The 25,143-nt window shown below is 57.7% G+C and overlaps 1 protein-coding gene across 6 annotated transcripts in view; it reads left to right on the forward strand.

The window, feature by feature from the left end:
• LOC116956000 (uncharacterized) overlaps nt 1-24,536 on the forward strand; it is a 40,321-nt gene extending 15,785 nt beyond the window's left edge. For 3 of the 6 annotated variants that reach the window (XM_076053826.1, XM_076053825.1, XM_032977386.2), the window contains 2 exons: nt 16,525-18,192; nt 19,670-24,536. In XM_076053826.1, the coding sequence (XP_075909941.1) occupies nt 16,813-18,192; nt 19,670-21,664 (3,375 nt within the window). In that variant the 5' untranslated portion in view covers nt 16,525-16,812 and the 3' untranslated portion in view covers nt 21,665-24,536. Of the gene's footprint in view, nt 1-1,890; nt 2,300-6,046; nt 6,076-6,225; nt 6,330-16,524; nt 18,193-19,669 lie in introns of those variants that run through there. The other 3 variants (XM_076053829.1, XM_076053828.1, XM_076053827.1) reach the window with 3 other exon arrangements.
• Nucleotides 24,537-25,143: the final 607 nt, after the last annotated feature.

A 25,143-nucleotide genomic window follows, 5' to 3' on the forward strand; every position in this document is an offset into this window, starting at 1 on the left:
TGTTCTCTCTCTCTCACTGTTCTCTCTCTCTCACTGTTCTCTCTCTATCACTGTTCTCTCTCTCTGTCACTGTTCTCTCTCTCTCACTGTTCTCTCTCTCTCACTGTTCTCTCTCTCTTCTCTCTCTCCATTCTCTCTCTGTCACTGTTCTCTCTCTCTCTCACTGTTCTCTCTCTCTCACTGTTCTCTCTCTATCACTGTTCTGTCTCTCCGTTCTCTCTATCACTGTTCTCTCTCTCACTGTTCTCTCTCTCACTGTTCTCTCTCCATTCTCTCTCTATCACTGTCCTCTCTCTCCGTTCCCTCTCTGTCACTGTTCTCTCTCTGCCACTGTTCTCTCTCTCTCACTGTTCTATCTATCACTGTTCTCTCTCCATTCTCTCTCTATCACTGTTCTCTCTCTCCGTTCTCTCTCTCTGTCACTGTTCTCTCTCTCTTTTTTTACGATCAGAGGAAACAAGAAGATGCTCGGTGTAGTCGGCACTTTGCTCCGTTCATCATTTCGGTTTTTTTATGCTTTGCTTTATGTAAACCCCCCCCCCCTTTTAAATGAAAGACCCAACAACATTTTTTTCTTCTCTCCTTTCCCCTTCCCTCTCTCTCTACCCCCCTCTCTGCCCCCCCTCTCTCTCTCTACCCCCCTCTCTGCCTCTCCTCTCTCTCTGCCCCCTCTCTTCCTACTCCATTTGGCTCTCTCTCGCTCTCTCTCTTTTTTCTTTATAACTACGACAAGTGCTGCACCTGCACGCAGCCCTTCCCACAGTCAAACGGCCTCCAACGGGTAGCTTAGATCTGCATGCAGAGCTCTCCATCATCTGCCACCGAGCACACGGCCTCCTCCAGTGCCCACTGCTCCTTGAAGGCCGGCACGGCGTGGGTCAGCCGCGCGTGGCGGAACTCCGGCCACACCTTGGCTCCGACCAGAGCGCGGAAGATGCCCAGGCTGCTGGCCGGACGTTGCCCCTCCAGGGCCACCTTCCTCGCCCTGTATATGGCGAGCTTGGCATAGCCGAAGAGCACGTTGACCAGCGCCTGAAGATGTTGGGGTCCGTCGCCCTTCGGGTATCCAAAGATGAGGACCGTCGGGGAGAAGTGGAGGCTGAACCTTAGGAGGATGTTTCTCAGGACCTTGAACAGCGAGTCCAGGCTCTTGCACTCCACGTATTGGTGCGCCACCGTCTCCACTTTACCGCAGAACCGGCACTCCGGGGACGTGTCGGTGAAGCGTGCCAGGGAGACGTTGGTGGTGACGGTGCCGTGGGCGATGCTCCAGCTGAGGTCGCCGATGCGGTTGTACGTCGGGCTGGAGTAGAGTTGCCTCCAGCGAGGCCTCTCCGGAGAGACGCAGGGCAGGGCTTTCCTCCAGGCATGGTCCTTGTGGCTCCTCAGGGTGTCCTGTTGGTGGAACCGGAGCATGTAGCAGTAGAGCACCTTCCTCTTTACATTTGCGAAGGCCACCTCCGCCAGGTCTTCTAGCCGGCACAGGTTGTGATCTGCCTTCGTTTGTCGGCATTGGCGATGCAGTGGCACGACTGAGAGCTCCGGTGGAGGGGGACCGAGAGGGGCCTCGTCATCCCCAACGCCGATGGGGGGGCGTTCTCCCCGCTGCCGCTGAGAAGAGGCCCCCTTGGCTTCGGCCAGGATCCGGGCAGCCACCCGGAGCGACTGCAGCCCTGTCTTTGCGGCCATGTCTGCTGGTCCGAGCCACCGACCCCGTGTTTCAGGCTCCACCAGATCTCCCATCCTGGTGAGCTGCGCGTTGGCGAGGCGCCTCTCCATGCCAGAGGTGGTGGTGGATGGCAGCTTTGTCTGTGGGTTCCTGAGGATCGGTTCGAAGACCAGATCCTCGGCCGATCGCGGTTGGTTCAGCCTCCTGACGGCGAGGGAGCTCCATGTCTGCAGGACTCTCCTGTAGAAGGGTGGCAGCTGTCCCAGTGGGAGGCCCTGCAGGTCCATGTAGAATAGTTGTTTGGAGCACTGCAGACCCCCCAGCTGTTTCAGGAGGAAGGAGGCCGTGACGCTCCAGGCCGGTGCAGGGGCGGCGTGCAGGAACTTTTGCGCAGCCTGCAGTCAGAAGGTGGCCAGCTGACTCCGCACGCACACCAGCCCATGACCGCCCTTGTCCAGTGGCAGGGCCAGGACCCCAGCCGCGACCCAGTGTCCTCCACCCGACCAGAAGAAGTCGGGGACTTGCTTCTGAAGTGCGTTGACGAGGCTCATGGGGGGGTGCAGGGAGAAGAGTCGGTGCCACAGCATGGACATCACCAGCTGGTTCACCACCAACGTCTTTGTCCTGAAGGTGAGGAACTTGCACAGGCGACCCCAGGTGCCCAGTCGCTCCTTCACTGTTCTCTCTCTCCATTCTCTCTCTGTCACTGTTCTCTCTCTCTCTCTCACTGTTCTCTCTCTCAATTCTCTCTCTCTCACTGTTCTCTCTCTCTCACTGTTCTCTCTCTCACTGTTCTCTCTCTATCACTGTTCTCTCTCTCTCTCTCACTGTTCTCTCTCTCTCACTGTTCTCTCTCTCACTGTTCTCTCTCTATCACTGTTCTCTCTCTCTCTCTCACTGTTCTCTCTCTATCACTGTTCTCTCTCTCTCTCTCTCACTGTTCTCTCTCTCTCACTGTTCTCTCTCTATCACTGTTCTCTCTCTCTATCACTGTTCTCTCTCTCTCTCACTGTTCTCTCTCTCTCACTGTTCTCTCTCTGTCACTGTTCTCTCTCTCTATCACTGTTCTCTCTCCATTCTCTCTCTCTCACTGTTCTCTCTCTCTCACTGTTCTCTCTCTGTCACTGTTCTCTCTCTCTATCACTGTTCTCTCTCCATTCTCTCTCTATCACTGTTCTCTCTCTCTCTATCACTGTTCTCTCTCTCTCTATCACTGTTCTCTCTCTATCACTGTTCTCTCTCTATCACTGTTCTCTCTCCATTCTCTCTCTCTCACTGTTCTCTCTCTCTCACTGTTCTCTCTCTCTATCACTGTTCTCTCTCTCTATCACTGTTCTCTCTCTCTGTTCTCTCTCTATCACTGTTCTCTCTCTATCACTGTTCTCTCTCTCACTGTTCTCTCTCTCTCTCTGTCACTGTTCTCTCTCTATCACTGTTCTCTCTCTATCACTGTTCTCTCTCTCTCACTGTTCTCTCTCTCTCTCTGTTCTCTCTATCACTGTTCTCTCTCTATCACTGTTCTCTCTATCACTGTTCTCTCTCTCAATTCTCTCTCTCTCACTGTTCTCTCTCTCTCACTGTTCTCTCTCTCACTGTTCTCTCTCTATCACTGTTCTCTCTCTCTCTCTCACTGTTCTCTCTCTATCACTGTTCTCTCTCTCTCTCTCACTGTTCTCTCTCTCACTGTTCTCTCTCTCTCACTGTTCTCTCTCTCTCTATCACTGTTCTCTCTCTCTCTCTCACTGTTCTCTCTCTCTCTCTCACTGTTCTCTCTCTCTATCACTGTTCTCTCTCTCTCTCTCACTGTTCTCTCTCTCTCACTGTTCTCTCTCTGTCACTGTTCTCTCTCTCTATCACTGTTCTCTCTCCATTCTCTCTCTCTCACTGTTCTCTCTCTCTCACTGTTCTCTCTCTGTCACTGTTCTCTCTCTCTATCACTGTTCTCTCTCCATTCTCTCTCTATCACTGTTCTCTCTCTCTCTATCACTGTTCTCTCTCTCTCTATCACTGTTCTCTCTCTATCACTGTTCTCTCTCTATCACTGTTCTCTCTCTATCACTGTTCTCTCTCTCACTGTTCTCTCTCTCTCTCTGTCACTGTTCTCTCTCTATCACTGTTCTCTCTCTGTCACTGTTCTCTCTCTATCACTGTTCTCTCTCTATCACTGTTCTCTCTATCACTGTTCTCTCTCTATCACTGTTCTCTCTCTCTATCACTGTTCTCTCTCTCCATTCTCTATCTGTCTGTTCTTTCTCTCTCCGTTCTCTCTCTCCTCTGCTTCTCTTTCCTGCCTCGGGTGATCACCACGCTCTTCCTTTCCACCAATCTGCTCATCCGTTTCCCGCTTGCAAGATTGTGACCCTTCTATAACTGGACACCCTTGGAAAAAAAGAGCTTCATAGCTCATCGAATTGCGAATTACTCCAGTATAAATGTAGATTCTGATTCCATATACACACACACACTCTTTGTTGAAAATCATCATGGAAATAAAAAAATAATCCAAAGAGTAACCGACATGCCGATGCATCGCCCAAAATAAAAAGAAGACTGGTTGCAGAACTGCCAGACAAAGGCGGTGTGAAGGATGGGCGATCGGGGTGGGCTGGAGAGGCCACGGGGGGAGGGTGGTGGAGGTGGGGGGATACCCTCACGGTGTTCGCTCGCATAAGGTGGCCACCGGTGGCTTGAGGCCGTAGTCCGTGGCGCACCCCTCCGGTAGGAGATGGGGCCTTAATAGGAGATAGATGGGGCCTTAATAGGAGATAGATGGGGCCTTATTAGGAGATAGATGGGGCTTTAATAGGAGATAGATGGGGCTTTAATAGGAGATAGATGGGGCCTTAATAGGAGATAGATGGGGCTTTAATAGGAGATAGATGGGGCCTTAATAGGAGATAGATGGGGCCTTATTAGGAGATAGATGGGGCTTTAATAGGAGATAGATGGGGCCTTAATAGGAGATAGATGGGGCCTTATTAGGAGATAGATGGGGCTTTAATAGGAGATAGATGGGGCCTTAATAGGAGATAGATGGGGCCTTAATAGGAGATAGATGGGGCCTTATTAGGAGATAGATGGGGCTTTAATAGGAGATAGATGGGGCTTTAATAGGAGATAGATGGGGCCTTAATAGGAGATAGATGGGGCCTTAATAGGAGATAGATGGGGCCTCATTAGGAGATGGATGGGGCTTTAATAGGAGATAGATGGGGCTTTAATAGGAGATAGATGGGGCCTTAATAGGAGATAGATGGGGCCTTATGAGGAGATAGATGGGGCTTTAATAGGAGATAGATGGGGCTTTAATAGGAGATAGATGGGGCTTTAATAGGAGATAGATGGGGCCTTAATAGGAGATAGATGGGGCCTTATTCGGAGATAGATGGGGCTTTAATAGGAGATAGATGGGGCTTTAATAGGAGATAGACGGGGCCTCAATGCCGTCGCGAGCGAGGGGAGTGAGAGAGGGCCACGTGCGTTACTTTATGGCAACGTTCGCCCGCGACGGTTGCCATAATATGCTTGCGGCAATCTGGTTTATGGCGGAGCGCATGCCAGGGCCGATTGCCAGTTCCATTGTTTAGATATAAAAAAAAAGGAATGAATTCGTCCCGTTTCTGTTCGTCCTCTTTTCATATTTTATTCTTTTAACTACTTCCGCTGCCGCCGTGGGTTTATGTCGTCTCGGCGGGCGGCGACTGTTTTCATTTCTCGCGAAACCCCTCAAGTCCGGCCGCGGGTCTTGCGTAAATATCCTCGCGCGCCCCCCCCCCCCCCCCCCGATAGCGTCGTCGCCTCCCGTCCGACCGTCCGCATTGACGGTATCCGCGATGCGTCCGTCGGCCCGTCGGTTCGGCGCGCCGTGCCTCATCGGGGACTGGCGGCCGGGTCGTCCGATTCGTACCGAAAACAAATTGTGAGAGAGCCCAAGTGGCAAGTGGGACGCGGTGCGAGCGAGCGCACTCGCTCGCACCGCTCGAGTGAATTTGTACACGCGCGGCCGAGAGAGAGAAAGAGAGAGAGAGAGAGCGAGGGCGAGAGAGAAAAGCTGGCAGCACCAGTGCCAGGATTGTTAAATCACATGATCCTTCCCAGCAGGCATTGCTGCAGCAAGACCAATTTTGTTTTGGTTCTTCTCTCTCCAATGTCCTCCTGTTTTTTTTTGGTTTCCCCCCCCTCTCTCCCATTCCTCTCCTCCTCCCCCTCGTCGGGAGGAAGTTCAGACGACCCAAATGCCGCCGCTCAAGTGACGCGCTCTGAAAAAACGGAGGAAGGGGAAGAAAAAAAATCCTCAATCGACAGCAGCAGCCCGGCGTGCCCTTGCCCGGGCTTGCGGCGGTATGGAGAGAGAGAGAGAGGGCGGGCGGGCGGGCGGGCGGGCGGGCGGGCGACACACGTCTCGGGTAAGAGAAGCCGCGCGGCGCTCCGAGTCTAAACCTGCGTCGGGCGGCAGCTTCGCCGCACGCGCAGCGAAGAATGTAGGTCAGGGGGGGGGGGAAGGAGGCGAGAGGGTGTTAAAAAAACAAAAACCCTGGCAGAGGCGGCGGCGGCGGCGGCGGCGGTGGCGGCTGCGGCATCGCAGATCGCGCGGGGCGAGGATATCTCGGCGGTGGCGGCGGCGGCGGCGGCGGTGGCATCGGCAAAGAGTCGCGACTTGGTATTTGCGAGCGCGGGCAGCGGGCGATCTCGCACCAATATTTGCGCGCTGGAATTCCCCCCCCCCCCCTCGGCGCTTTGGTATTCTCTTTGACGTTGTTGTTCGGTCGGGTTTGTGTGCGCGCGCGCGTATTTATATTTGTTGTTGTCGCCGTCATCATCATCATCATCGTCGTCGTCTCATCTTCTCTCTCTCTCCTCCAATTTGAGTTGCGCGGGAACGATGCGAGCCGTGCCACGGGCAAACGCTCTGCGGCCGATGTCGCTCGCTCCGAGCCGCTCCGCACGGACCCCGTCGCTAGAAGCGCCGCCGCTGTCGTCGTGCCCACCTTCACGCTGAGCCGGACAGGAGAATAATAATAATAAAAATAATAATAATAATACAAACTGACGGCTTCGGAATCTGCCGGCCACGAAGCCGGTTGCGCCCTCGTACCGCGTGTTGGGAAGATGCAGGTTCGGCGCGGGCCGTCGGGTCGGTTGGCTTGTTTCTCTTTTGGGATTTTTTTAAATTTCCCGTGCCCTCGTTGCGCGTCGGCTTGAGAATCCCCCCGCCCCCCACATACTGCCGCGGTGATTACCGCGCTGGCCGTTTATTAAACGCGTACGTACGTGCGCGCGTGTACGCGTATGTACACGTGTGTACGTACGTGCGTGTACGCGTATGTACACGTGCGTGTGTACGTACGTGCGCGCGTGTACGCGTATGTACACGTGCGTGCGTACGTACGTGCGCGCGTGTACGCGTATGTACACGTGTGTACGTACGTGCGTGTACGCACGTATGTACACGTGCGTGTGTACGTACGTGCGCGCGTGTACGCGTATGTACACGTGCGTGCGTACGTACGTGCGCGCGTGTACGCGTATGTACACGTGTGTACGTACGTGCGCGCGTGTACGCGAGTCGTTGCGTCCAGGTGCAATCGCACGACATGCACGGTGCTGCTTGCAATGCCGGCGGTCGTCCGTTCAACTCAAGGGTGTAAAATATATATCATTTGAGCTGGCTCAGCGACGACCGTGCCAGCCAGTGATGGCGTGGGCGGCTTGCAGCGCTGCTGGCGTTTTCTGGGCGCTGTCAGTGCCTACCCTCGGAGGGGAATTTAAATATTCATGAGACATTTGCCTCTTGCCGGTGTGGTGGTGGTGGTGGTGGTGTACAATCGAGGGGTACCGCACCGGCTCTTGCTCACCGCGCACCCCCCTCCACCACCACCACCACCACCGCATCATCCTCCTCTCTCTCTCTCCCTCTCTCAGCCGTCAAGAAAAAAAAAACATTGTTTACTTATTTGTGTGTTCCTATTCCCGTGCGTCGGCAGAAACGACGCCGCTCGTTAATGACATTTTAATTACGTCGCGATTTACTGTGCGTTAAGCTGATGCGCGGCGGGCAAAAAAAAAAAACTTGGGGGGGAGTCATTAATGTCCCTTTGTGAAGTCGCGCACGGGAGAGGCATTAGCATATTAATGTACGCAACAGTCGGGCGCGTTTAGGCGCGACTGCCAAATGCGCCGTCAAACATCAGATGGTCGTTTAAGCTCGCCGCTCTGACTGCCGCAGGACAGCCGTTGAACACGTCGTGGGTAGGCGGGCGTCGAGCGACGCGGACGGTGTCGAGCGAGCCGGCGGCCGTGGGCCGAGTCCCTGGGACCCGTTGAGGCTGCTCCCGATGAATATTTGCCAAACGTCACCAGGGCTGAATTTTGTCCGGATCGCTGGTGGACTGGAGTGGGTGCCGCACGCCAGGCGCAGGTTGCTGAGGAAATGGAGCCTGCCTCTGTCGGCTGCGATCACAAATCACTCCTTAATTCTGTCAAAAAAGTATCTTGCAACACCACGTCTATTGCCACCCTGAAGAGGAAGAATGGTCATCTGGTCTCTGACCCCCAGGAACACGTCCGCAGGTTTTGCTGAGCATTCCCGTGAGGTCTTGGGGAAGGGGAAATCCCTCAGCCCATGGGGCGAGGTGGGGATGACCCTTCCGGAAGCACATATCGGAGAAAGTAGCCACCACCCCCTGTGAGTGGCTGGCTGATGTGCATCTCTTTAAGTAGGAAGAGCGATCCAGACTCTGAGACCAGCCAAAGCACCGGGCAGAGATGGTCTCCCAAGCAAACTAGTGAGGGGAGGTGGCGTTCGTGTGCAGGATGTCCTAGATGACACCATCACAACTTGTCCGAACCACAGGACGGGTTCTGCAAGATTGGAAGGGTGCCCTGGTGGTGGTGGCCCTCCTCAAAGAGGGGGAAACGTACTGATTGTAACAACTTTGGGGGCGTCTCCCTCCAAAGTTTCTCGGATAAAAGGTCCAGGTGATGACTATTCAACATCGCCGTGCCAGGCACACTGAGGAAAAACTTGCGGAGCCCCCACGTGATTTTAGGTTGGGGTGGTCCTGTACAGATATGATATTCTCTGCCATTCTGCTGAAGCGGAGGTGTAGAGAATTCCAATGGGACCTGCCCTTACATCGCTGCTTTATTGACCATGGTCAAGGCCTTTGATATCATCAGCAGGCCAGAGCTCTGGGTTATTGCCACTTTGAGATGGGGACTTACCCATCCGCTCCACCTAAAGTAAGCACCTGGTTGGGTATTTTATGCAGTTGTGGAGAGAGTGGAGAAGTTTCCGTATCTGGGAATTGTGCTCAACTTCAATTTGGCAGCAGGAGGTCTCGCTTCGCATCGGTCAAGCAGCATTATCTTTTCGTCAGCTGCGTAATGCTGTGTGGAAGCTACCTAGCCTGTCGCTCCACTAGAAGCACATTGGGTCTTCTCGGCCACAGTCATACCATCCCTCCGTCCTTTATACTTTGCGAAATATGTACCCCCTCTAATGGAACATCTGTGCCATTTGAAACATTCAGAATGGCATGCCTACAGTCCATCCTGGGTTAAACCAGGTTCTTGAAAGATCTGGATACAGTCCCAGCGATGACCTCCTGGCAGGCGAGGATGCATTGGCTGGGTCAAGCAGCCTGCCACAAGCCCAGCCACCGCATGCCCAAGCAGTTTCGGTTTTGCCGGAGAGAGGGGGGGGGGGCAAAGCGCCCTTCACGCTGCCCTATATACCCGGCGACCCGGGTTCGATTTCCGCTCACGGTCATCACCGGTGACGATTATTTGAACTGGTCCTGGGCCTCCCCTAGGTAGACTCGGCCTAAAATGAGTACCTGGTGTAATGTGTAAACATCGCCACTGGGGAGACAAAGACGGCCATGCTTAGTGTTGGCCACCAACCCCCTCGTGGGCTGTGCCGCCTTAATAGGTGATCGCTAACAGCACTTTCCCCAACAGTCTGTTAAGGGTATATGGGGGATCTTTGTCTTTTGTGTGTGTGTATATATATAAAACGGCACTTACCCCAAAAAGGTCCGTTTGGGCTACACGGTGGGGGTGGTATCTCTGCCCGCGCGTGCAATCGCAGAAGTACGCACTGACGGGTCCCCTCCCGGTTAATCTGGCGCGACAAATAATGCGATAAAAAAAATAACCGCGTGCTGGTGTGGTGGCGGATTCCACAGGGTGACGGGCGCGCGATGCGGAGTGGCAGGAGCAGGCCCCCCCCACTCCCCCCCCCCTCCTCCCCCCCTCCTCCCCCGTCGCCTTGCTCGGGCTGCCCGCGCTTGGGCTCCGACGTTAATTTAGTTGAGCAAAAGAGATTTGAAGACTTAAAGTTGATTTGGTTGAGCAACAGATTTGCAGGTCAATGGGATTACAGACGAAGTAGCGAGCAATGAACGCCCAGAGCTAGCCGGACGCCGTTTAACCGTCTCCCGTCTCCCGCCTGCCCTCTGACCCCCCCCCCGCGCATCTTAATCGACTAATTTTGCATATGCAATTAACAGTCGCGCGACTTCATACAGATTTACAGACGCTTTCCTGAATTAGTTTGTGAGATAATTCTCGGTCACGCCGCAAAGTCTCCGTCGACTCGCTCGCCCGGATAAATCGAGCTTGGGGGGGGGGTGTGGGGGGGATGGGGGGGATGGCAGGGGGGGGTAAAGAGGGGAGCGGGGGGTGGTGTGTGTTCGCGTGTTCTCGTCCCCGTCCAAGCCGGCGTTCCGTCGTAGCGGGCATCGGATGTCCGATTGGTAATTGGGGCGGTGCCAAGCGGTGCCAAGCAGTCCGCGGGTGAGCCCGGCGGTTCGCGCGATGTTGGAGTGGCGTTGGAGCGGCGTTGGAGCGGCGTTGGCCTGTCGTTTGCGTGACGTTGAAGTGACGTTGGAGCGGCGTTGGAGCGGCGTTGGCACAACGTCGATGGGAACGGAAAATTCCGACGCCGCTGTCATGATTATCGTCGTTTATTGGCCGTGTGGTCTCCCCCCCCTCCACGCCGCCCCCTACCACTACCGCCTCTGGGTGAACAGAGGCGGTAGTGGTGGGGGGGGGGGGGTGGAGGGTTACCAAATAAGATTGCACCATTGTTTCAACTTGCCACGCTGGCAGATGCAACCTCCGTTCAACCTCTAGTCCCTCGCACTGACCTTGAACCTCTGACCTTGAAGTTCTGGTCTTGAGCCTCCGGTCTTGAACTTCTAGTCCCAGGCGCTGACCTCGTCGCCAAGGTGGCGTGGCTTCTCTGCGTGGAGTTTGTGCATTCTCTCATCTCCTCCTCCTCTCGCTCTCTCTGTCCCCCTGTTCTGCGTGGGTTTCCTCCTGCTCATCCTCCCACTCCTTCGCATAGCTGGAACAATAAACCCCCCCCCCCTCCCGTGCCATCATATTGACCACTTCATCCCCCCCACCCCACCAAATTCTGGCGAAAAGAAATGTGAGGGGGGCTCGCACTTAGCAGCAGCATCATCAGCAGCAGCATCAGCATCAGCAGCAGCATCAGAAGGAGCATCAGAAGCAGCAGCATCAGCAGCAGCATCGCTTAAAAAACTTGTCAAGACCCTCCTGAGAAAGAGTCTTGAGGCTCGGTGAGGCCTTCCTGAGTTAATGGAGCAAAATAAAACAAAGAAGTGATGACCTCGTGGTTAAAAGTGGTGAGGCGGCTACGAGATGGAAGAGCAGCAATGGATTCATGAATCTATCTGTGTGGCGCTTGGCGGGTTATCCCCTTCTATGGAGGGGGGGTGAGGGGGGGCATTCTCCATCCATTTAATTGGCCAAACATTCCAAGGCGGGGGGGGGACCCTTTTAGACAACGAGTCTTGAGGCTCCATTGAGATACTGCCGGACGAATCGCACAGACCTTGAATTCTCATGGAATATTTTCTTGCTCGCTAGCAAGACTGGGATAGTAGTCACGTGGCTCGTCACAGCCGCTTAGGGACATCGCACAGCCCTGTTTTAGATTTTGTTCTGTTTATTTCTGTTATTATTTTATTATCACCTTCTTCTTTTCCCCTTCTTCATTGTCTACATATCGCATGCGGCGTGAGTGTATGCGCGCCCCGCCCGGGGCCGGCCCGGACTGACCCCGGCGGCCGGAGCGATATCTGAACCGGTTCTGAGTGCCTTGACCGACCCGGGCGGTGGAGTCGCGTTCGAGAGGGGGGAGGGGGGAGCCCCTTGCCCGGTAGCGGATGTTAAAACGCCACCCCCATATGTGTGGTCAATGCAGACATGATTCATTGCAAAAGGTTTCTCTTCGGTGTTTTAACATCTTAACACAACTGCTGTATTGCCAGAAAGGATAACACCTATCCCGGTATGGTTGAAACCCGTATTCTTGAACAAGGAAATTGAGTTTTTAGGTCCATACGTCATATAGCCGTTTCAATACGGACTTTGTAGGATGAACGTTGATACTTATAAGGGCACAGGGTGACCAATAAGGTCTGAATTGGTCTGTAATAAGGTAGGCGCGGATGAGGGGTTAACAGGTGTGCAGTAGTGTAGTGTATAGTCGTGCATAGTGTGTAGTAGTGTAGTGTGTAGTAATGCAGTGTGTAGTAGTGTAGTGTATAGTAATGTAGTGTAGTCGTGTATAGTATATAGTAGTGTAGTGTATAGTCGTGTATAGTATATAGTAGTGTAGTGTATAGTAGTGTAGTGTATAGTAGTGTGTAAAGTAATGTAGTGTATAGTCGTGCATAGTAATGTAGTGTATAGTAGTGTGTAGTGTATAGTCGTGTATAGTAATGTAGTGTATATTCGTGTGTAGTGTGTAGTAGTGTAGTGTATAGTAGTGTGTAGTAGTGTAGTGTATAGTAACATAGTGTCTAGTAGTGTATAGTGTGTAGTAGTGTAGTGTGTAGTAGTAGTGTAGTAATGTAGTGTGTAGTAGTGTAGTAATGTAGTGTGTAGTAGTGTAGTAATGTAGTGTGTAGTCGTGTATAGTGTGTAGTAGTGCTGTGTATAGTAGTGTAGTGTATAGTAGTGTAGTGTGTATTCGTGTATAGTAGTATATAGTAGTGTAGTGTATAGTAGTGTATAGTGTGTAGTAGTAGTGTAGTGTGTAGTAGTGTAGTGTATAGTAATGTAGCGTGTAGTCGTGTGTAGTGTATAGTAGTGTAGTGTGTATTCGTGTATAGTAGTGTAGTGTAGGCTGAGAGTTCCTGGGACTACGGCATTCCCCGCGACCCCCCATCTCTGGGCGAGGTCCCTCCCCAGTGACGCCTGCATTGAGGTGAGCGGTGGGCACCGATGATGGGTTCCTTGCGCTAAACATCTGCCCCCCCCCCGTGGCCCCCCTCCCGTGACCCCCCCCCCTCTCACCCCGCGCCCCTTCCCCCGTGCCCGGGCTCGGTGGTCCAGACGGTAAGCCACTTGATTCGTTTTGCCGAGTTTACCGTTGCAAAGCCATCTTTGATGGGATTTGCATAGGCGGTAATTAGGAGGGGCACCACATGTTGTTCCCCGCTCGCTCCCGCGTCCTGTCTGCCACCGCCGCCGCAGCCGCCGTCGGCGCGCGCCCCTAAGTCTGTCCAAGCGTCGAGCGAACGTTCCTCGTCGGTAAGTTAAAAAAAAAAAAGAAATGGCAATTATCAATTCCCTTACCGACGAGGCCCGCGGGACGATCTTCGTGGCCTGGAGCGATCATCGCGACAACAACAAAACTGACGCGTGTGGAGTTGACGTAGCGTGCGGACGTGGGGGGGGGAGGGGAGGGGAGGGAGGAGGTCGGCGGTTGTGGAGCGCTTGGCGCCCGCAGTGCCGCGAACCCCGGCGAAACCCGAGTTCGATTCCCACGCCAAATGTGGTGCCGGCCAGCCCCACCTCCTCGTGTGCTGCGCCAGGACCTTTATCTTTGGTTCAACACAAGGTACACGTAGCCTGGCACAAGTGCTGCGGTGTGACATCGCCGCCACTCGGTGGCGATTGGCGGCCGCTGTTAGTTTTTTTTTTTGAATATTTATTTGTTGTCCGCACTTTTTTTTGGATAAATTCCAGTTCCGGTTTGATTGGCATGCGAGAAACCCTGCATGCCGTACGTGTGGTTGGGCGGAAAAGCGTCGTGCCTCTGCTGTGCGGACCTAACGTCACTTGATGCAGGGAATCTCGGAGGTAGCTCTGCGAGATCTACTTCAGTGGGCGCCACCGCCTCGCTCTCGCCGAAGTCTCGCGAAGTAACCCCAAAGGATTCTTCCCCTGTCGGCAGCGGGGCGACGCCGAGACCACCATCGGGATTACAACGATCGGGAATATGATTATTTTTTGTAACGAAAATCCGCGGATATTTATACATACGTGTGTGTGCGTGTGTATAAATGTGTGATGAATCATCCAGGAAAGCCCTTCAGTTGGTGCACAGGCGAGAAACGCGAGATCTCCGGCGCAGAAATGAAATACCGGCGCGCGAGAAAAGGAAGCAAGACATAATTATTTTTTTAAAGGAAAAAAAAATATTTAACTCAGGACTAAGACTAAAGCTTGTTGTTTTACCAGGTAAGGCTTCTGAACCCCCCCCCACAAAATCGTCAAGTGGGGGGAGTTGCACGGGGTTGACGGGGAGGGCATGGGTGATGGTGGTGGGGGGTGAAGGAGGGCTTGTGACCCCATTGCTGGGAAGCGAGTCCAATCGGCCTCGCGTGGGCGAAAGGCGACGCTGCTTCCTTGGCGTCTCGAGAGGTCCCCGCCACCAATTCCCGCCGTGAAGGTCCGGAGCGGTCGTCTTTCATTCCCGGCACGGCGTCCGACCCTCCGGCGCCGCCGCCGCCCCTACCGCCGCCGCGCTCGCCGTGCGTGCGGTCTTCAACGTGGCACTGCGTACCCGTGGCTTGCGTTTATACGTGTGTGTGTGTGCGTGTGTGCGTGTGTGTGTGTGTGCGTGTGCGTGCGTGCGTGCGTGCGTGTGCGTGTGCGTGCGTGCGTGCGTGCGTGTGTGCGTGTGTGTGTGCGTGTGTGTGCGTGCGTTGTTTCCTTCTGTTTGTGTTTTCTTGGCGGCGCGGATGGCCGTGCCGTGTGCCGTGTTCGTCGGTGCGTGCCGTGGCTTGGGGGTGGTGGGGGGAAAGGGAAGTTTGCGACGGCTGCAAAATATCTCGGCCGGTGCACCCAGGTAGGGCCATGGCATGTCCAGTGTTTATTTTTAAAGTTACTTTTTTTTGTTATCATTGATTAGCCTCTTTTATTTACTGCTCGGCGATTTTGCCGACTCGCTTGCCTGCGCAATAACTACCGTTGCTTTCGTTAATTATCCATCCGTATAGTTGGATAATTTTGTCGTCAGGTATTTAAATTTTTATTTTTTACCGTAGCTTAACCGCGCTGTCGGCGTCGTGTTGCGCGCACGAGACAACGAATCCATTGCTGTCTCTCGCAGAGCGGCGCTGCCCTCCGTGTTCTTAGAGAACGGCCCGCAGAAGCGGATATCACAGAGCTACCACTGAGATTCCCTTCTCCGCCTCCTCATGACGCTCTGGTCCCCACGCACAGCAGAGGCGGGAGCACTTCGCTCGCCCCCTCTGCCGTCTTGACAGATTCGTCACGTGACGCTCAAACCAATGTTCTCGTGCTCGGAGTTGAAACTGAGCCAAACTTAAGTGCGGAACCAAATTTATAATCCGATGGGTTTATTTCTTTTCTGGCAGCCATTAGTGGTGACCGGGCTGAGACCATTAAATCACTGCACTCGAGATTCCGGTATAATCGCTATTTAGTCTGCGCGAATCTAATTGGTCTCTGTACAAATCTATGGCTCTATATGTGAGTCTATGGGCCTCTGTTTGTCTATGAGACTATGCGAGTCTATTGATGTCTATACAAGTCTCTATGAATGTGCATACATTTAACTTCTTTCGTACCACCGTACGTAGCCAACCATGCGAATCGGAGGTGCAGGGGAAGGACAACAAACTACGGGTCTCTATGTGAGTCTCTGGTTCTCTGTGTGAGTTTGATATCTCTGTGTGAGTCTATGGGTCTCTATGTGAGTCTATGGCTCTCTGTGTGAGTCTATCGCTCTCTGTGTGAATCTGGGTCTCTGTGTGAATCTGGGTCTCTGTGTGAGTATATGGGTCTCTGTGTGAGTATGGGGGTCTCTGTGTGAGTGGCTCTCTGTGTGAGTCTATGGCTCTCTGTGTGAGTCTATGGCTCTCTGTGTGAGTCTATGGCTCTCTGTGTGAGTCTATCGCTCTCTGTGTGAGTCTCTGGGTCTATGTGTGAGTCTGGGTCTCTGTGTGAATCTGGGTCTCTGTGTGAGTCTATGGCTCTCTGTGTGAGTCTATGGCTCTCTGTGTGAGTCTATGGCTCTCTGTGTGAGTCTATGGCTCTCTGTGTGAGTCTATGGCTCTCTGTGTCAGTCTATGGCTCTGTGTGTGAGTCTGTATGTATGTTTGTATGTTGAACTTCTTTCGCACCGTATGTAACCAAACGTGCGAAGAAGAGGTGCCGGGGGTGGGGGCGGTGGGGGGGGAGAAGGATAATAAAAAAGTGCAGAGCTCGTGAGCCGCGCCCCGGGGGGGTGAGCGGACACCGTGAGGGGCGGCGATCGCCATCGTTCCGCCCCCCCCCCTACCCCTCCCCTGCCCGACGGGCAGCACTCTTCTCCAGCTGGGGCCCCCTCTGCTAGGGCTGCTTTCTTTCCACCCACGGATAGGAAAGACCGTGCAGTGCAGCAGCGTTATAATAATATACATGTTACTTTTATACAACAACAAAAATGTAATGACCGGAGACAACTCGAAGCTCGCTCGACGCGTAGCCGGGCATGCGGTTTTTGAAAGCGAAATGGACGTGACGCGTTCGTTGTTTCTCTTGCCCGTGGGTTTTATTTCCCCCCTTTATCTCCAACTTCACAGGACACGGTGAGGACGCCCTGAAGTGAAATCTGTCGATTCGGTGCTCGCCGAATCGTGACGGCAGCGGGGACTTGGGATTCGGCACCGCCGCCAACGCCGTTTGGACAGCGTCACCAAAAGCAGGCGTCGGCGCCGGTTCGGCTCGGCGAGGGCCTCGTTCATGACGCGCCCACGCCCCTCCGCCACCACTTCCACCACCTCCACCGTCAACGGCGATGGCGGCGTGCCCGGGCACCCACCAATGACCCCCGACCTCCCGTGACCTTCCCGGCACCGCGCCCAGCGGACATGCAGCAAAGCCGCGACGTTCGCCCACCGGTGGCGACCCTCGACCCCCCGCCCGCACGGCACCCCCACGGCTCTGACCCCGCCTCGTCGCTTCTGCCGCCGCCGCCGCCGCCGACCCGGCAGCCCGGAGAAGAGTCGTCCCGGGCCTCCGCTGGGCCCTCCCCCGTGAGGCCAGGCGGCGGGGAGGGGGAGGAGGAGGAGGAGGAGGAGGAGGGGGGCGGCGACGTCGATTCGCCGCAGGACCTCAGCCGCAAGGACGGCGTCGGCGTCCCGGCGGCAGAGCGGCGGTACGAGTGCCGGCACTGCCACCTGGCGACGCGCGACCTGGCGGTGTTCAGCGCGCACGTGGACGCGGCCCACCCGGGCGTGCTCGCCAACCCGCTGTACGTGTGCCGCGCGTGCCGCTTCCGCTCGTCCCTGCGCAGCGAGTTCGACGCGCACAACCGCCGCCGCCACCGCAGCCTCGGCCGCATGAAGCTGAGGATCACCAAGATGCCCGACCGGACCGTGTTGGAGCAGAGCCCCGTGGGGCGAGCGTTGGACGTCGGCGGCGGCGGCGGCGGCGACGACGGAGACGACCGCAGACGCCGTTCCGCGGAGACGTCCCCGGCAACCCCCGCGGTCGCTCAGGCGAGCGACGACGCCGAGGGCGGCGCCGTGCCGAACCCCTCCGGGCTCTCCGCTCGCCGCTCGCCCCGGCCGCCGTTCGAAAAGCCGAACGGCGCCGAACCCCGGCGGCGTTTGACGGACGCGGCGGCGGAGAACGGGGCGGCCGCGCGGGAGCCGGCGGCCAAGACGGCGGCGGCGGCGGCGGCGGCGGCGGCGGCGGTGCCGCGGTCGCGGCAGCACCAACGGCGGCAGGAGGACCGCGCGGGCGGCCTGCAGATCTTTAACCCCGCGCTGCCGCACATCGTCCTCAACGCGTCGAAGATCGCGCAGGGCGACCCGGCGTTCGCGAGCGCCGCGTTCGACGGCGCTCCGGCCGCCGGGCGGGCCCGCGGTGGGGGAGCCGCCGAGGACGACGCCACGACGGCGGCCGCCGCCGGCGAGCGGCCGGCGGCGACGGCCGACGACGACGCGGCGGAGGGGGCGGCTCCGGCGACGGACGACGCCGGGCGCATGGACGGCGACCGGCACCTGCTGGCGGCGTTCGCGCGCTTCCCGTACCCGTCGAGCGGGGACATCGCGTGGCTGGCGTCGGTGACGCCGTTCGCCGAGGGGCGCCTGCGCGGGTGGTTCGCGGCGCGGAGGGCGGCGCGCGCCATCAGCTGGTCGCCCGGCGAGATCGAGGAGCGCCGCAGGAGGCTGGTGGCGAGCACCATGGCCACGCTGCTGATGAGCGGCCCCGGGGCGGAGACGCACGATGGCCCCGGCGCGCAGGTGCGGACGGAGCCGACTCTGCGGGCGTGTCTGTGCGGCGGCGTAGCGGTCAGCGCTAGGCCGCGCTATGAACCCGGCGACCCGGGTTCGATTCCCGCTCACGGCCGACAACGATGGCGATTATCTGAACCGGTCCTGGGCCTCCCCTAGGTCGACTCGGCCTCAAATGAGTACCGGGTGCGGTGTGGAAACATCGCCACTCTGGAGACGAAGGCGGCCGGGCGTGGTGTTGGCTCTGTTGGTGGGGACTACCCACTGGTGGCCGTGGCGTTGTGGGGAGTGGGGGTTGAGGGTGCAAATATTCAGCGACTATTTGCTCTTGGTGGGGGGGCGGGGGGGCCCACGCAAAAAAATATTCGGGGCTACCAGGAATCGCACAGCAGGGGCCACGGCTCACCGCTGGCTTTCGGAAACGTGTCGCTGACGATCGTCAGCCCTGCAGCCTCCCCTCGTGGCCGCCGCCGGTACTGGCGGTGACCCCGACGATGACGACAGATGGCTCGGAGGGGAGGGGAGGGGGGTGTCCTTTTGTCGATGCCCCCCCGCCTCCCCCCGTCTGTGCGGGGTCGAGGTGGGATCGAGTTTTGACCGGCCTGCTTATTAAGAGAGTGTGGATGTTCTTCTTCGAGTTGTAATTCACCGTCGTCGTTTTGCATTATCCGGGATTTGTTTCAACTGAGCCGAACTTTCACCCCCCCCCACCACCACCACCCCCCGCCTTGCCCACCCCCCCACTGTCCCCGGATAACGGGGGAGCTGACCGCACCGCGCGAGTGAGCCTACTACCCCCCCCCGGTGCAGCAGTCCCTTGTTAGCCGGCGTCAGCCGTGGCCGGGAGAATCTCGTTCAGGTCGCTGGCAACGCACGGCGGCATTGGGGTGCCAACTGCTGTTCGCGAGCAGCACTCGGGAAGACGGGGCGGGTGGCAGGCTCCACGCACGGCCGCCTTTGTCTCCCGAGTCGACCTAGGGGAGGCCCAGGACCAATGCAAATATTCGCCACTGTCACACACCCACGTGCATACGCGTCACACACACCCACGTGCATACGCATCACACTAACCCACGTGCATACGCATCACACACACACACACGTGCATACGCATCACACACACCCACGTGCATACGCATCGCACACACACACATCCACTTGCATACGCATCTCACACACACACACACCCACGTGCATACGCATCACACACACCCACGTGCATACGCATCACACACACACACCCACGTGCATACGCATCACACTAACCCACGTGCATACGCATCACACACACACACACCCACGTGCATACGCATTACACACATCTACGTGCATACGCATCACACACACCCACGTGCATACACATCACACACACACATCCACGTGCATACGCATCTCGCACACACACACACTCACGGGCATACGCATCTCACACACACACACCGACGCGCACTCGACAGACCCCGTGTCTCCCTTCGCCGTGTTGCAGCCGGACGTTGCTGCCTCCAAGCAGCCGGCCACGGGCGAGGGCCGGCCGCCGTCGGCGCTCGTCGTGGATCAAGCCGCCGCCGTCACGCCCGTCGAGCTTCCCGCCGCGTCGCCGGACGTTTCGGCGGCGCGAGTGCACGAGTCCTCCTCCTCCTCCTCCTCGCCCTTGGCGCTCACCCTCACCGCGTCGTCCGTCCGGTCGCCCTCTCCGTCGACGGCGCCGTCGGCCTCCTCCTCTTCCTCCTCCTCGTCGTCGCCGCCGCCGCCGCCGCCGCCGGATCTCGCTCCCCCTTGCGACGCGCCGGCGTTGCCGTCGCCGTGCCGGGGCCCTCGTGGGAAGCACAAGAAGAGCAAGGAGCAGCTGGCGCGGCTCAAGCGCAGCTTCGCGCGCAACCGCCACCCGGACGAGGGCGAGCTGCGGCGCCTCGTGGGCGCCACCGGGCTGGGCCGCTCCGAGGTCAAGAAGTGGTTCAGCGACGGCCGCTACCGCCGGCGCGACGGCGGCGACGGCGCCGGCGGCCGCGCCGGGCCGCGGCGGCCGTCCGCGGCGCGGTTCTTCCATCGGAACCTGCCGACCATGTGCCCCCTGGAGTTCGTGGGCAGGATGAGCATCGTGGACTCGCTCAACCGCGCGGCCAAGGCGCGGCACCGCCCGCCCGGAGAGGAGGGGGGCGGCGTCGGCGGGGAAGCGAAGGCCGCCGGCGCCGCCGCGGTCACGGCCGCCGCCGCCGCCGCCGAGTACGAGGAGGCGGCGGCGGACGGGCGCCGAGGGGACCGTTCGGAGCCGGGCGGCGCCGGCGAGCGAGCGGCGGGGGAGGCGGCGGGTGCGGACGAGGAGGTGAGCGGTTTCTACGGAGACGAGCCAGCTCGCGTCGGCGCCCGGCCTCGCCCGCCGGCGCTCGACGGCGCCCGGCCGGCCGGCGGGCCGCACCCCGAGCCGCGGGGCCGCCTGATCGCCAAGATAAAAATCCCTCGCGACGGCGGCAACTACGAGCACGTGAAGCCCTCGCTGAGCGGCGAGATCAGAGCGGGCCTGCGGGGTGGGTGCAGCGCCAGCGCACCCCCTGCACACGCCGCATACGCTGACCACACGGCGCACACCGTGCGTGCCGCACTCATTGCACACACCGCACAGTCTAAATACTCACACTCCACACACTCCGCACACTTCACACACTCCGCACACTTCACACACTCCGCACACTCTCCACACTCCGTGCACTCTGCGCACACCACACATACCGGCGCACACGAAGCGCACGCCTCGCGCGTCAGTGCACACGGCACACACGCGGCACACGGCACGCTCGCCGCAAACGCCACGCCGACGGACCGACCACGCAGCCGCGAGTTCACGCCGCCGCCGCCGCCGTCGCCCGAGCCGCGCTCGGGGCCCGAGCGCCACCGGCGGCCGGGCAGCCCCGGCCTCCTCGACGCGCCGGGCAGGAGGACGGCCGTGGTGAAGCCGAGCGTGCGGCGTCCCAAGAAGACCAAAGAACAGCTGTCGGTGCTCAAGGCGGTCTTCGGGCAGACGCAGTGGCCCACGCCGGAGGCGTACGTCGCGCTGGTGGCGCGGACGGGCCTGCCGCGCTCCGACATCGTGCGCTGGTTCGGCGACACGCGCTTCGCCTACAAGCACGGGCAGCTGCGCTGGATCCGCGGGCAACGCTGCGAGCCGGCGGACGGGCGGGCGGTGGCGGCGGCGGCACGGACGAGGCCGGCGCGCGGCCGCGGGTCGAGGCGGCACGACGGCTCGCCGGCGGCCGCGATCGGCGCGCGGCACGACGGCGAGTTCCTGCGGTCGCCCGACGGGCACGGCGGCGGCGGCGGCGGCGGCGGCGGCGATTCCGCGGAGCGCGGGAAAGCGGCGCTGCCGCACAGGTTCCACGTGGACGCGCGGGCCTCGTGCGTGGAGCCGGCGCTGGCGGAGGAGGAGGAGGCCGGGGGTGGCGCCGGTCGCCGCGGGGAAGGCGACGGCGCCGGGGAACGGCGCTAGCGTGGCGAGACGGCGCTCCGGGGGGGGGGGGGGGGGGGGGAAACGCGGCTTTTTTACTTCCTTAATTTATTGCAACTCTGAAAAAAAACCACGCTGCACTAAAGCATTCCGCACTATTTTTCTATTTATTTAATGGGCGAAATAATTTGTGCCCTGCGAGTATTGTTTAGTTTGGCTGCAAGTTGATTGTTGATCTTTTTTTCTTCCTTCTCGTCGAAGCGCCGTGGCCGAGAGTTCGTTGCCCGCGTGCGGTTGCAGCGTGCGGTAGCGGTGCCGGTGCAGCGGTAGCGGTGCCGGTGCAGTGGTAGCGGTGCCGGTGCAGCGGTAGCGGTGTCGGCAGAAATCCCTGCCCCGGAATAAACGTTCGTTTCGTGAGCGTCGCACTCCTGCTGGGCCTGACGAACACGCACGTACACACGCACGCACACGCAAACGGCCGAAAGCACGTACACATGCATGTAGGCACACCATTCGCTACTAAGTGACGGTGACGTCACCATTGCGCCTGTGCCAGGCTAGGTGCAATGGTGACGTCACCGTCACTTAGTAGCGAATGGTGTGCCTACATGCATGTGTACGTGAGGCCACGTGAAGTGTCGAAGGCTCTCTGACAGGATGAGGTCACGGGACAAACCCAGCAGGTGCCGTGGGCCGGCTGACTGAGATGACCGGTCGATGCACCACCAGCTGTACCGCCTACTGTGCCAACTTGCTGCATTTGCTCACAAAGACAAAGATCCCCCGTGTAGCCTTAACAGACTGTAGGGGCAAGTACTGTTAGCGAGCACCTATGAAGGCCGGAACGGTACACAAGGGGGTGGGTGGCCAGCACCACGCCCGACCGCCTTTGTCTCCCCAGTGGCGATGTTTACACACCGCACCAGGTACTCATTTGAGGCTGAGTCGACCTAGGGGAGGCCCGGGACCGGTTCAGATAATCGTCACTGGTGTTGGCCATGAGCGGGCACCGAACCCGGGTCGCCAGGTTCATAGCGCAGCGCGCTAACCGCTACACTACCGCGCGCACGCACGTAGGCACACACACGCACGCACATACTCTACGTACGGAGACACGTACGCGCACGCTCACTGTCCGTGACACGGCGCTCCGTCGTTCCGCTGTGTTGTCATTTACACCACGCTGTGTATGTCGCTTGGCCGGATCGGCGCGAACGCCACGGACGTCGGCGCCTCCATCTTTGGGTCTTCCGGTAAAGTCACGTAGGTAGAAAATAATAGATCACGACGTTAGGATCGCAACACAAGCGACCGTCATCAGGTGGGACAATCACAGCAGGGAGACGGGGTGTGTGCCCAACGCAGAGTTGCGTTCGGTAAATACCACGGCCAGAGCTGAATGGAAGGAGGGCCACGCGATCGCCAATGGCTATTTGAGCAAGGACACGACTCGCAGAGAGGTACTGTAAGTGGTGTTGCTGGCGGTGGAAATCTATTCATATTCGCGGGTCGCTGACCGGGATCGACCCTTGGCCCGCACGTTGGCGGAGAGCGCCACGTGGGCGAGCGTGGCAGGCGAGGAGCGGTCCGACCGCTCCACGCGCGCTCGTGACAGAAACAAAGACGACGACGTGCCCGCAACTGAGAATTCGACGATCTCAAGTGACAGAACGTCGGTGTGCTCGGGGCTCCCGGGGGGGGGGGGGGGGGGTTAAGGCGTCGGCGGCAGCTGCGATGGAAGCCGCCCAAAGTGGACGGAGACGACGGCCAAGCGAGCGGCTTGAGACCCGGGACGACGAGATGGCAGGTCGGGAGCTGTCGCGAGCCGCGGGTTTTTATTTATCGAAACCGCCGGCAGTGGGGGGTTGGGAAAATAAAGAATGGGAAAAAATGGGGGGGGGGGGGGGTGTGAGAAAAAGAGGGGGGGAGTGTGTGTGTGAGAACCCTCATAGCAACGCAACCTTACCCAGAAGTTTCGTTCATTTTGGGTCATCGTTACCAGAGTTGCCATGGCCCTCCGTTACACGCATTCGGGGCGGACGGACGGACGAACAGACGGCTTCAGTGGCTGATTTTCCAGAGTGTGAGAACCCCAAAAGCGAAGTGTCATTCATTTCGGATCACGAGTGCGTGAAAGCGTCCCACCTTCTCCTGAGACCTTTGCTACACATGATCCGTTCCGTGGGTTCGTCAGCCGTTCGCGGCACCCCAAGCGACACGCGAGCTTGGGGGGGGGGGGGGGGAACTCCATCGTGACGAGTTAATCTCCGCTTTCCCCGTGTGCGAGTTATACCGCTTCCCACGTGGCGATTTCAATGTCGACAACAAATGTTCGCGTTGCACTACTATCCCCAAGCGTATAAGAAGCGGTCGTATGTCCTGTTGTGTGCTCAATATGTAATAGAAACGGACACTCATAATAATCATATAATATATTTTTTATCACTCAAGGTCCAGTATATGATGCTGCAGGTTGACCCCAGGGTCAGGTGGCTCAAGGGGTCAGAGCGAGCGGTTGCCGGTTCTTATCGCGGTGTGCGTGGGGTCGATTGAATCGGGCCCCATCATCATCTATCTTCTCCGGTGGATAAATCGAGAACCGGTTTGTCGGTGGTTGTTTTGCCCTGTGGATCCACACACCGCCGCCACCGCTCGCCACGATCCAAAAATGTGGAATCTCCACCACCTGGCTGCAAGGGTCGCAAAAATCCGACACGCGGGCACCGGATTGTCTTGTGATTGCCGATCCGAGTAAGGAAATGGTTCCTCTCTCCGTCTCTCACTCCCTGTGAATTCCTTTTCGTTTCTTCCACCCCCCCCCCCCCCACACGTGTGGGTGGGTACGCTTCCCCCCAGGATTGTTTATCGGTGGATGTGCAATTTGTAAATAAACTAATTACCCTTTTGATGACAACCTGCTGCTTTTGCCCGCCTTTCAATACTGGGAGTTTTGAGGTGACGGTGGCTAGGAGATGTTAACTACCTCGCCTGGTCTACAGGAGGTCGTGGTGTCTCTCTCATCATCACCACGGTGGCTATGAGATGTAAACTACCTCGCATGGTATACAGGTCGTCGTCGTGGCGTCTCTCTCCCCGTGCATTTTGCTCCGGGTCCTCCGGTTTTTCCCGTCCACATTTAGAAACACGCATTTAGAGTATTGGCTGACTGCTATCAATTTCCACATGATGATAAGCCACTTCGTTGAGCTATCATTTGTGATGGCCAGGTCGCTTCTGAAAAAGAGCTACATAGCTCAGTGGGCCTTACGTGGTAAAATAAAATAAAAAATTGTCGCAGTGAGGGGTTTCGTTCCATGGCCTTGAGCATATCCGCCGTGTGCCGGGAGGTCGAATCGAAAGCACTTTACCCAGGCCTCCCACCGTCTCTACCGGTTTCCAAGCTCTGTGGTCCTATAATTACGCATTATTACGTAGGTTTCATCGACCAATTAATGAGCGCTCACACGGAGCCAACCGGAGCACGCATGGAGCGAGAACCCACGCGTTTGAGCGAGGGGGAA

The sequence above is a fragment of the Petromyzon marinus genome, chromosome 63 (assembly GCF_048934315.1).
Source record: "Petromyzon marinus isolate PM22_M1 ecotype Great Lakes invasive population chromosome 63, UKy_Petmar_22M1.pri1.0, whole genome shotgun sequence".
Lineage (NCBI taxonomy): Eukaryota > Metazoa > Chordata > Hyperoartia > Petromyzontiformes > Petromyzontidae > Petromyzon > Petromyzon marinus.